A 12896-nucleotide genomic window follows, 5' to 3' on the forward strand; every position below is an offset into this window, starting at 1 on the left:
AGACTGAAAAGCCCTTGATCGGGGTAAGTGCTCCTGAGCAACAACTAAACCATCAGTGTGTTATCAGCACTGTTCTTAGACTTAAGCCCAAACAGCACTGCACCAGCTGCTGGGAAGAAGAAAAATAACTGTACAGCTGAAACCATGATACATCATCTTTTAGACCTATGACTGGGATAGGACTGCACAGGGCAAGTTTCTGTTCATTTTAGGTTTTTGGAGAATGGCTTTATTCTATTTGGAAAAGCATGAAAAATGCAAGAGGAAGACAAGTGCCTGTAGTGATAGGACAAGGGAGAATGGTTTTAAACTGGCAGAGGGGAGACTGAGATTAGATATAAGGAAGAAATTCTTTAATGTGGGGGTGCTGAGGTGCTGGCACAGGTTGCCCAGAGAAGCTGTGGCTGTCCCATCCCTGGCAGTGCTCAAGGCCAGGTTGAACAGGGCTTTGGGTGACATGGTCTAGTGTGAGGTGTCTCTGCCCATGGCAGGGGGTTGGAACTGGATGATCTTAAGGTCCTTTCCAACCCTAACTATTCTGTGATAATCAGCTTGAGCAAATGCTTCTCAATTTCTCTGTAGTCAGTGGAGAGAAATAGTCACACCAGCTTGACTCATCTGACCTATTTTAGACTTTTACTGCAGAATGAGCTGTGCTCTAGTCTTCATTAACTATATTAAGGCTGCTGTTCAGCCAGAAGATTACTGTTTCTTTTGCCTTTGGTTATTTTTTTAAGTCCTTGTGATCAGTAAACACGTTCCTGAATGTCCTTTAGGTCCACTTGAATTTCTTGTCTGGAAGCTTTTTTTTTTACCTCAAGCACAGCGTTAGATCAGTGTTCCACTTAGCCTGTGTCTGTCTTCAGTGGCAACAGGAAATGTTTTCCAGGATCCTGTGACAACCCTGCCCCCAAACTCTTGCCATTTGTTGCCAGCATCCAGAGCTCTCTCAATAGGAATGTTACATGTTACTTTCATGCCCAGTCATTTTAGTTTTCATACATGAACCTGTTGTCTGTGAGTTTGTCTAATCCAAACTTGAATCTGCTGATATTATCTGCTTCCAATAGACTGTCTCCTGTGGCAGAAGTCCACTAGCCTATAAAAGATGTTCTTTACCGTATGTCTTAAACTTGCTTCCTGGCACTTACCAAGTTCCCTATAGCTGTAAAATTGCTTTTAGTGATTGTTCATCTTTCCAGTTATCCTCCTCATTTGGTAAACCTTTGAAACTTCTGATCCCCAAACTGAAGACTTGTAGCCAAAAAAACTACAGTATCTGTTGTAGAGTAGCTGCCCTGTCTGCCTGGTGCTTTAGTTGCCACCACTGTCTCTAGGCTCCATCTCTGTCTTTGTTGGGATGCAGAGATCAGTCACTGCACATAGGACTCAACCTGTGAGTGCCATAAACTTGGTGCTTATTGGCAGTTGGCTGCCACTGGCTGTTGAGCAGATAGTCACTTAGGATTGTCAACAATGACCAAGGTCTGTGCCAAGTTGTACGTACTTGGGATATACCTGTTGTGCTCTTACTATGGAGGTTTAAGGGTATCTGCTATAGCAGCTGCCACTTTGATTGTCCAGTTCTCTCAGGTCTCCTTTGAATTATGCTTGCGTCTTTGACCATGTTTGCAGTGTTTGAGGGAGTGGTTTTGTCTTCTTTTGTACTGTAGAACATAGTATGCACTGTTCACTCTGGTTGCTGTAAGTGAAAGCGGGTGCTAATGTCCCTCAGTCCTGGACCTAAACTAGTCTGGATACTATTTTACCTTTTAAGATACTTCTTTGCCTATAAAGATTTGCTTAAGCCAGTGAGGAGCTCTGTTGTAGAGGAAGTAGAATGCAGAAGGTCAACAGGTTGCAAAAAGCCCATCTCTCTTTATTGCAGGATCCAAAAATGTATGTACAGACAGTGTTGGATGTCCATAAGAAATACAATGCTTTAGTCATGTCTGCGTTCAACAATGATGCTGGCTTTGTGGCTGCACTTGACAAAGTAAGTAGGTGTAGTAGCGTATGGTGAGCTCTTATTTCTATTCAGTGTTTTGTGTCCCAAAATTTCACTGTCTTTTGTGATTTATAGGCCTGTGGTCGATTTATAAATAACAATGCAGTGACAAAAATGGCTCAATCATCCAGTAAATCCCCAGAGCTACTGGCACGATACTGTGACTCTTTACTAAAGAAAAGGTATGTCCTCAAAGTATTGCTTCAGGTTTCTTTTGTTTTAAAGGGGAAGTCTTAGGTTGTGTTGCCAGAAAGAGAACTTAATGGTTCAAGGAAAATTAATTATACCAACTTCTGAATACATGAATTTCAATGGGACTGTTCCTAAAGGATATAGTTTACTTCTTTGTTTTTTTTAAGAAGAGAGGAGAAGTAAATATACAAGACCTTTCTTATAGGAAACTTGAGTTTGTTGGGGCTTTTTTCTTTCTTAACAAAACAGAAGGGGTTCTTGAGGTTTTTGGTTTTCCCTAAGAAATGTGAGTTGTGTTCTGTGTTGTAAAGAAGAGATGCACGTTCCCTTTTTCCATTAAAACGCTTGCTTTCCTCTGTGTGTTCTTCCATCTGGGCAGAAATTGAGGAGGACAAAAAATGCTTTCTGATCTCTTGTGGTTCATAATCTAATTAAGGTATTTGGCTTCAAGTGGTTTAGCAGCTCATATTTTGAGTTGGGATCAGTTCAGTTCATACTGGATCCATGTCAGTTTTGTCACTGGCAACTTACCTGGCTTTTTTGTGGGAGGAAGAAAACCACCACCAAAGAACCCAAAACAGAACAACTTGCTCGCTTTTCCGCCTCCCCTCCCTCCTTCAGCAAAGGGTCTATTTTCTATTTATAAACACTAGCTCTCTGCAGGGTAGATCTTGGCTGTGCCTGATGGACAGGCATGATACGGAGGACACCAGCGTGCTGCCGCATGAGTTCTTACCACTGTGTAGCAGTAAAGACCCAGCTCCCGGAGCTGTTTTCTTTTCCCTGTACTATCTAAGATAAGAAATGAAGCTAGCATTTAGCAGCAGGAAGAGAGGGATCCATCTATAATCCCATAAATCCGGAGAAGTATCAGGCTGTTGGGAGGTCCCACATGATTCGTGATCCAGGACTTCAGCCTATTGCTGAAAAATCACTTGCTTCAGAATTGCTTACGTGTGGATTTGTGAAGAGTTCATTTCGTTAACACAGTTTCTCTCTGAAGAGTCTTTGATCCCAGAGCTACTCAGTCTGTGTCCCTTTTATTTATGAAATTTCCATATACTTCCATATGTGGTTTTAATTCTGTAGTTTTGAGACTCATTAAAAATGCACGTCTTTAATTGCAGCTCTAAGAATCCAGAAGAAGCAGAACTGGAAGATACACTCAATCAAGTGGTAAGATGTCTATAAATCCAGCTCTCTTCTGTGTAAGCTGTGAGAATTGGGTAATACTTGATTTGTCATAGAAGTCAGATGAGAGAAAACCTTTCATTTTGTATGTTTGGTTTCCTTAATATTTCATCTGTACAGTAGTAAACTTCATCTAGGTGTGGCTTGCTAATAGAAAGGAGATTTAAAGTGGCTACATGGAATTTATGCTTTTGCTTCATATTAAATACACAGCTAGTATGGATAATGTTTTTCCTTACAAGTTATTTTGTCTTTTCCAGATGGTTGTATTCAAGTACATTGAGGATAAAGATGTGTTTCAAAAATTCTATGCTAAAATGCTGGCGAAAAGACTTGTACATCAGAACAGCGCCAGTGATGATGCTGAGGCAAGCATGATCTCTAAACTAAAAGTGAGTATCCCATGGCTGTCCCCTGATTGCAGGTCATCAGGCTGCCTTAGAAAGCATTGATGTATGTCCTTTCGTGTTTTAAGTGTAATAGAAAAATACACAACCTAGGTCTCCTTCCTGCCCTCCCCCTTTTCTTTACCTTCTGGAAGCTTATAGTGTATGTCTGTCCAATGGATTTAAGATTGAGTTAAGCCTAATTATTCTTACCCAAATTAATGACATGGATATAATTGTCCAAGGGAATGACTGCTGAAGAGTTGCTTAATTTCATTAACCCTTGTTCATTCAGGGTCAAGCAGAATATGATCTAATACTCTTCTAGTAGTCTCTTTGCTTCCTTTGTAAAGAAAACTTTCTCCAGTTTCTGATGATGGTTAAAGAATGCATCTGGTTTGCATCAGCACTTTGAGTAAGGGAAATACTGAACTTTGTACATCTTCTTTTAAGAAAATAGGCTCTGATACTTTGTTATTGTGTTCTCCAATGTCAAAAATGTGCCTTGCTGATGTATCTGTGCTTTTAAAATACAGCAAGCTTGTGGTTTTGAGTATACCTCCAAGCTGCAGCGGATGTTCCAAGATATTGGTGTAAGCAAGGACTTGAATGAGCAGTTTAAAAAGCACCTGACCAATTCAGAACCATTAGATTGTAAGTAATACCTTTACCTAAGTTATTGTTGAGTAGTTCAGCTTCCTCTTATGTCTGCAGAGCTCACTGTAGGAGGGAAATACTTGATTGAGACATCACCTCCCCAGAAGTCAGTGTTATTTTGACCATGATATCTAGGATTTTAAAATCAGTCTTTTAGGTTTGTACTTTTGTCTTCTATAGCAGCACTTTGTTTCTTCTGTATGGGTAGTCTCCTCCTGATTTCGCAGCTCTTGTTTTGGGATGTAACTAAATGAAGTTGAATCCAGTCTTTCCTTTTCATTCTTTATTTCTTCATGTTTAGCTTTTGATTAGGAAAGATGTTTTTCTTCACACATTTTTGAGCACAATAGGCTGAATTTCATACTTGTGTAAAAAGTAGTAAGACAAAAGGATGTTGTGTGGTAGGTTGTTAAACAGCTCAGTTACTTACAGACGTACACGTATATAGATGTATACTTAAAGACGTGTATTTGTCACCAAAGCACACTGAAACAAGTTCTTTAAAGAATTGTTGGGTTACATTTAGAGTTGTGCATTGCCAGGCTTGAATTTTACTTACTTTTTGCTTTAAATGTGAGCTGTTTGTTCTTGCAGTTGTGTCCTGTGGAGTGGGGAGTTTGAGTTGTACATAAAAATGAATGCTGACAGTTCGTATGCTTGTATGTTAGAAGTGAAATCCATTGTGGGGATAGAAGCAGACTAATAACCTCTGCAAGTGAGAGAAAGTGGAGTGACTGTCACAGTAAATCTAAAGCTCTCCAAGTACAGTGATTTCTGACATGAATTCCTTTGGTTATGGTCTGAATAAAAAATACATAGCTTAATATTTTTCACCATGTTAGTTTGAGCAGAAGGCAGAACCCCTTCTTGTGTTAGAGTGGGGCCTGTGTGTTTTATGAGATGGGTAGGAGCAAGGGTGATAAAGCCAGAACTCAGCCTCTTCACCTCTCTTGCAGTGGATTTCAGCATCCAGGTGCTGAGTTCTGGATCGTGGCCATTCCAGCAGTCCTGCACGTTTGCTCTGCCGTCTGAGGTGAGGCGCTTGCACTTTGTTCATTCAACCACGGAACCATCGTGTGAGAAATCTGTTTCAGGAGGTTGTTGTCTCCTCCTGTTCTGGTGTGCGTCACAGGGGGCTGGAAGTGCCTGTGGTGTTTGGCTGGAGGATATTCAGGATGAGCTGATTGAGTAAGGTGGTAGGAGGGAGTTGTGTGGAGTGTTTTCTCCTGTGGGAAGACCCTGCTTAATGCATCTTTCTTCAAAACTTCCAACAGGAACTGAAGCAAATCTTTGTTGTGTGTTTCTGGGTATCATTTTATTGCCATTGCTTTGGGATTGTCCAGTAAAATCTTTAGGTATTACAGTCATCAGGTTTTTATTGAGTGCTTATCCAGAACAGGCAATTCGTGAATACATAACGTGAGAAATATGTTTAACTGCTGTACCTGGAGGATGAAGGTGGTGAAAAGAAACCTTCTTTCTACCCTTGCTTAATGTATTGTAAAAGGGAGAATGGAACTTAATACTTGTTGAGGTTTGTATGGTTAATGACACTTCAAGGGGAAACTCCTAACACAGGGAAACCTTCCTCCAGTCTGAAGAATCTGAATGCTTTGGGTTTCTGTTTTGTCTCATTGTGACAACATGGCGGTGAAGGGTGATGAGATTTGATTCTCCTTTGTTCCAGAGCACGCTCTAGTGATGGGAGATGAAGGTAAATAATGTAATTTCTTTATTTGCTGTTGTTTTTATACAGTTAGAACGGAGCTATCAGAGATTTACTGCATTTTATGCCAGTCGTCATAGTGGAAGGAAGTTAACGTGGTTGTATCAGCTGTCCAAAGGGGAATTGGTTACCAACTGTTTCAAAAACAGATACACGTTACAGGTAAGGATAACCTTGTGCCAATAGCACTTTGTGGTTATTGCAGTCAGAGGGCTGGATGCAGCTGATCATTAAGAGACATACGTTCATGCTCTGCTCCAGTGGAGATAGTTGTCTTTCCTTACCTTAAAGGACCATCGTGCAGATAGTGTAGAGGTTGAAGGAGTGGAGTCTGTGTGAGTACCTGTGCTTGCACACAAACTCATGGGTAGTGCCCTGAACTTGTGTGTCAGAATATTCATTAGCAGTATGTAATGATGTATCTCAATAAGTATTTGAAATCATTCAGTTCCTTAATTGGGGATGTGGGGAGCGTATGTTTGTGTGCATGCACACACACGTACATGTTTAGCTACCATGTACGATGCTCACATGCATTCATTAGCTTCATTCCTGTGAATAATGCTACAGCCCTTAAATAAAGCAGAGCAAAGGTGCAAGACCTGCTGGCTACAGAGCCATGTATTACTGAGGTGAACATAAATGCCAGCCCTCCCCAGATGGTGGTTGGCGTTATGATTAACAGAGCCTTTACTCTATGCTTTATTTATTGATACTTCAAATCTGTTCAAAAGCAAATTGACTTATTAAAGGGAATGCATTACTTGTGGTTTTAAATGGGTGTTGAGCTGTGTTGTGTGAGACAACTGCAGCCTCTCTGCATAAAATCTCAGGCTCTTTACACCTCCCTGTCTGCTTTCGCTCACAAAGTCGACTGAAGAGGGGAGTTCACAGCAGTGAGAAGAAACAATATAACCTCAGACTCTGAGCTTGTCATCAGCATATGTTAACCCTCTGGTGCTAGGTGTGAATAAGCCACTGATACAAGCCTTGCTTATAAACTTGGTTTCATTATCCTGCTGGAGCTGGGAGGATTGGGGGGATGAATTCAGTGTTCGCTGGAGCTTTTAATGAAGATTAAATGGGTAAGAGCCAGGGAGTGACAGAGGAAAATAATTAAAAGTTATATTAACAAGTAGATAAGGCTTTGACACCATAATAGAAGATTTGATGAAGTGTCTGCAGCCACTTAAATGATCATAATCTTAGGGCTTATGTTTAGATAATGCTGGAAGGTACAGGTCTGGTTGTAGAAGCAACATTAGAGTTTTCTATATTGTGTAATGATGAGCAGGAGTTGGTTATTCTGTTGTCCAGATATTCCCATATATGTGTGTAACGGGTGAGTTTCAGGCTGTTCAGATGCAGTTCATGCTCATTTCCTGATTTCCCTCCTCTCCCCTTCATTCTCTTTTTTAGGCATCCACATTCCAGATGGCGATTTTACTGCAGTACAACACAGAAGATGCCTACACCGTGCAGCAGCTGACAGACAGTACCCAAATAAAAATGGTAGTGACTTTGCACATTTTATCACACTTGTGAACAAGTCTGTGGGTCTTCAGGGCTCTTCCTGCTATCGTAAGAAACTGTGATTAGACATGGGCATAGGGTGCCCAAAGAAGTGGTGAATGAATGCTCCATCCCTGGCAGTGTTCAAGGCCAGGCTGGACAGAGCCTTGGGTGACACAGTTTAGTGTGAGGTGTCCCTGCCCATGGCAGGGGGTTGAAATGGATGATCTTAAGGCTTTTTCCAACCCAAACCGTTCTGAGATTCTATGCCTGAAGCCAGAACAGTTTTCTGTCCTGGAGACAGATGTGCTCTACTCTTGGCCAATTTGCTTTGCTGTAATTGTAACTGCCTAGTCTTCTGATGAATCTCAGTGTGTATATACTCCTCCTCGTGACTGGAGTGAATTGTCTAGCTTCCTATTGTGCTCTGGTAGGAAGCTTTCAGTATCCCACAGTGTACCTTGTAATATTAAAAGACAACATTTAAGGAAAACCAGCATTTTTCCCTAAATGAATGATCTGTGCATCTGTTCTGCTTTGCATCTCAAGGCCTACCTACATGACCATAGTGAAATCTGCAGCTTTATTGGCTCACTCTCTTGTGGAAAAGGTTCCCTCATTTCTTTCCAAGTGGACTTGATGGCCCATAATTTATTTGGCCATTTATTATTATTTATTTGTGTCCTTTACTGCTAGGCTTGCATCTTGTGTGAAGTGAGGCAACTTCTAGTCAGTGAGAGCTTTAGTTTAGTAATGTCTGTCTAGAAATTTACTGCTGCTGCTGGTTCACAGCAAACCTGGGGCTTTTATGGGGTTATCATTTATTATAGATGCTTACTTGCAGGTATTTATTTGCTTATTTCTTTTGCCCCAGTTATGGTTGGACCATAATAAATCTGGCTCCTAAATCAGTAACTGGAAAGATCTATTGTTTGGCATCAGTCTTTCTAAAGCATTTGATGTTATTTCACTGACTGCAAGGGGGATCCTGACACCTGGATGGGGCCTTTTACATTTTACTTCTGTGAACTACATTTCTACAGCTCCTTCTCACTCATTTTAGTGTTCTACACTTGCTAGATCTTACTCTAAATATGTGTGTTCTTGTTGAAGTATTGTAAATTAAAGGTGCTGTCTGCACTGCTAATGCTCTCTGTAATTTTGTAGGATATCTTGGCACAAGTTCTACAGATACTCTTGAAATCCAAACTCCTTGTAAGTACTCCTGCTTTTTTATGGCCTGCTTAACCCTCAGCAACACGTATCAATGGATGTGTATTTATTGGTTTGTTTTATTCATTCCTTGCAGGTTTTGGAAGATGAAAATGCAAATGTTGATGAGGTGGAGTTAAAACCGGATACCTTAATAAAACTGTATCTTGGTTATAAAAAGTAAGGAAGAACTTCAGCATCATCCGTTATTTGTGTGTAATGGGGAGCATCCTCCTCTGCTTTCAATTTGGGTAAAACCTAAAATACATGGGATGGAAGTTCCAGGGTTCAAGTGCTAATTCACATATAGACCCAACATGTACCAGCCTAGGGGGGCTGGGTAAGGTTTCAGCTGTCTTTGACTTTGTCATGAAGTCTCTCAAGGCCTGGATGTCCTTCTTGTTCCTCAATTCTTGTCTAATTTATCTCTGGTAAGAAATGGTGCTGGGTTGTACCAAGGTTCATGACTTGCGTGCACTCAGCAAAACACATTATGGTTTATAAGGTTACAGTAGTGTACAGTGCCCAACAAAGGTCAAAGTCTTAAGTGCTTGTCCACTAGAGGGAACAGGAGATCAGCAGGTTCAGTTTAGAGCTTCAGAGTGAGCAGTGAACCCACGATTAGCAGTAGGTTTTGTTACCTGCTTTAACCAATGTTCTTTCAATGTGTGTGTTTTCAGCTGTTCACAGGACTGTGGTGACTTCTTACCATGCTTACCAGAGCATAGACATAAACACACACACATTCAGTGAGGAGTTCAGTACTTCCTGAAGATAAGATCTGAGCAAAAGGAACATTTTAAACCCTTTCCTTGCACCTCACTCTTTATCTGTTTTCTTCCCTCCTTGACCAATAATTAAAGGTTAGGGAATTCCTGGTCAGTTGTTTTAAGGCAGTGATGGAAGCAGCTCAGTGTCACTACTGTGTGGCTCAGTGGTTCCCAATTTACAGCACACAAGACTACCCTAGAGTAACAGATCCCCTCTGTACTCCAGCATTCCCCATGCACTGGCTTTTTCTGGAGCTGGGTTTTACTCAGGGTTTGTTTGGTTTCTAAACAATCTCATTGTTTTATTGACTTCTGGTGTTTTCCTTTACAGCAAGAAATTAAGGGTAAACATCAACGTGCCAATGAAGACTGAACAGAAGCAGGAGCAAGAAACTACACACAAAAACATAGAGGAAGATAGGAAACTACTGATTCAGGTGACTTGCATTGCAGGATGCTGCCATGCTGTGAACTTCAGAATTCCAGTGTTGTGATCCTTTAATGAAATTCATTGTGGGGTTTTCTTGATTTCTATTGAGAGACAACAGGCCATTGCAGTGCACTGTGTCAGAGCTAAAACTGTATTTAGATTGCTCTTAAGGGTGATTGGAGTCTGTCATAGAAAATCATAGTATCACAGACTGGTTTGGGGACTCTGTAAAGCTCATCCAGTTCCAACCCCTGCCATGGGCAGGGACACCTTCCACTAGAGCAGGTTGCTCCAAGTCCCATTCAACCTGGCATTTCCAGAATGTGGAAGGCATGGTCAGACACTGTTCTTCATGTTTGCTCAGGCCTCATGTTGATGAGGGTTTGGGTTCTGTGGATGCAGACACCCCCTGACATCTGCCCAGGGTGAAAAGTGGGTAGCATGGACTTAAAAGTGTGTTTTCTATCAGTTCATCTGGGCTCCACTTGAGAAGCAAAGGGGTGGGGGAAAGGAAATAAAAATGTGCTACTGATAGTGTAACAGTAAGGTTAGGTATCTAAAGTAAGGCTTTCTGTTACCTAAGTGTGGTTTAATGTAGCTCTTGGTACCAGTTGGAACTATTGTTATGACTGACCATAAGCGTAGTTTGTAAAATTCATATATCAAAACTACTTCTGCTGACTGTATGCTGTGTAGAATCTGACTGCTTAAAGTCTGTGTGAGTAGCAGACATCAGTAGGCATGCTTCTCCCCATCTGCTGCTCAGGTTTGCTGTGATGATGCTTCTTGTGCTAGCAGACATGATCTGTTGGGGAAGTAAAAAGGGCTTTATCTAGCAGCAGGACAAGTAGTTTGCTCCTAAGCACCTTTCCATCTTTGCTGTGCAGGCTGCTATTGTGAGAATCATGAAAATGAGGAAGGTTCTAAAACACCAGCAACTGCTTGGAGAAGTGCTAACACAGCTGTCCTCAAGGTTCAAGCCACGAGTTCCAGTAATTAAGGTATGTGAGAGCCACAGCTCAAAACCCGTGTTCCGGGAGGCGAGAAGGACATAGACCAAATACATGCTGATGAATTAAAAAGGAAAGCCAAGGAGATGGGTGGGTAGGGACAGATTTTTGGAGTTGTAAATAAGTAGGAAATACTTCAACCAGAAATAGGGTGTTTCTAATATGCGTGTTTCATACTGTTGGCAGTGGTAAAATAGCAGCTTGATTGCATCTTTCCACACCAGTGCCAGCTTACGGCCTTAGCTCCAGGCTTACCTCTTGTTCCTGCTCTTCTAGCTGTGGGAGTACCGCTGCTGGTGGCCCAGCTCAATAGAAAGTTTCTTGATCTCTCCTAGAACAAAGTGGATTAGTGAAGTCCTCTGCTTGATGTGGTCAGAGTTGCCCTGGTTTCTGCCCTTTGCCTTCACTTGGCAGGAAGCTCGGTGGCCAAAAGCACTGGCAGTTTGTAGCAGCCATAGAGGGGAGGAATCTTTGTGCTGGTATCCCACCACTTGCATTTGTTCCTCCCACAGAAATGCATTGACATCCTGATTGAGAAGGAGTACTTGGAACGTGTAGATGGTGAGAAGGACACCTACAGTTACTTGGCTTAACGTTTTTATTAGCGATTACTTGACTGTGTGACACTCGGCAAATAGGTATGTGATGGAAAGAACGAAAGCAACGGAACTTCATAGCAGCCACCCTGCTGCCATTTGGACCTCCCTTTTTAATACCTGAGACCAGGACTCCCATCAGCCAGTCTCAGATTTACATCAGAACTGCTCAGGATTGATACATTTCAAGTATGTAAATATGGACACCAATGCCATTTAACCTAATTTAAGAACAGAAAGGAATCAAACCCTTCTCCTTTAAGGGTTGCATGCTACTGCATTTAAATCAATACATTGGCTATAGGATAAACAGCTGCCATCCCAGGCAGCACTTAGAAATGTTGGCAGCACTTTGAGAGCGAGTCTGAATGGACCCATGTGTAATCTGCTATGAAAACCCATTTGTATAGTGTGTTTCATTTTTTAATGTGTGATAAATAAAAAAAACAAACAAAAAATTAAAAGATTTCTGTACAAGTTGCATTTGGTTTTAAGTTTCATGATTTATCTTTCTAAATGTAAATAAAAGGTATAATGGTTATGAAAGCTGTAGAAAGTCGTTTCGCTTCTCCTCCTTTGCCAGGGCTTCTGGCGATTTAAGCACACTTTGTTCTTTGAAGCCATGAATTGTCATCTACCAATGAATGCGTTATTTCTTTTGTGAGAGGAAATGGCTTTGAACAGATAAGAAAGTTGTGATGATTTCACAGGGTATGCAGAATAGAAAACACAATATGCACAGCAGTACTTGCTGATTGGAGGTGTTTCTAGTGTTTAATATACTGTGAAGGGCATCACCTCTGCCTCAGTGCTGCCCTGTATGAAGAAGGTTTTGGCTACCCCTTTCTTTGACTGGGACAGAAAATTTAGTGTTCCTGAACATTAATGGCCATGAAGTGCAACCTGTGATGATTAAAATAGCTTGGAGTGTTACTCCAGACTTCACTCCGTTCTTCTCACACTGTTGTGTGTTCATTTGTCCATGTGAAATTTGGCTTTCACTGCTGCCATCCTCACAGGTCTCCCTTTTGGTAACTTATTTTCTGTTTTGATGGTGAAAAGAACTAAATTTTTGCAGCCAAACCCTTCTTTTCCCCCCTTAGAATGTGCATTTTACTCAGTGTTTGTTCTGGCATGAAGGGAGCCAGGTTTTGTGTCAATTCTCATTTTTCTCTGAGGGAAATGTAACTTTTTGTGGTTACAGTG

At 41.3% G+C, this 12896-nt stretch overlaps 1 protein-coding gene across 2 annotated transcripts in view; it reads left to right on the forward strand.

Moving 5' to 3' along the window:
- CUL1 (cullin 1) overlaps positions 1-12173 on the forward strand; it is a 50299-nt gene extending 38126 nt beyond the window's left edge. For both annotated transcript variants that reach the window (XM_061374935.1, XM_061374936.1), the window contains exons 10-22: positions 1889-1996; positions 2084-2190; positions 3328-3376; positions 3652-3783; positions 4314-4431; positions 5391-5467; positions 6191-6322; positions 7580-7672; positions 8840-8887; positions 8982-9064; positions 9986-10091; positions 10972-11085; positions 11607-12173. In XM_061374935.1, the coding sequence (XP_061230919.1) occupies positions 1889-1996; positions 2084-2190; positions 3328-3376; positions 3652-3783; positions 4314-4431; positions 5391-5467; positions 6191-6322; positions 7580-7672; positions 8840-8887; positions 8982-9064; positions 9986-10091; positions 10972-11085; positions 11607-11687 (1248 nt within the window). In that variant the 3' untranslated portion in view covers positions 11688-12173. The remainder of the gene's footprint in view (positions 1-1888; positions 1997-2083; positions 2191-3327; positions 3377-3651; positions 3784-4313; positions 4432-5390; positions 5468-6190; positions 6323-7579; positions 7673-8839; positions 8888-8981; positions 9065-9985; positions 10092-10971; positions 11086-11606) is intronic.
- Positions 12174-12896: the final 723 nt, after the last annotated feature.

Source organism: Neopsephotus bourkii, unplaced genomic scaffold (assembly GCF_033783945.1).
Source record: "Neopsephotus bourkii isolate Nb327-2 ecotype Australia unplaced genomic scaffold, CSIRO-AGI_Nbou_v1 NB_1655, whole genome shotgun sequence".
NCBI lineage: Eukaryota > Metazoa > Chordata > Aves > Psittaciformes > Psittacidae > Neopsephotus > Neopsephotus bourkii.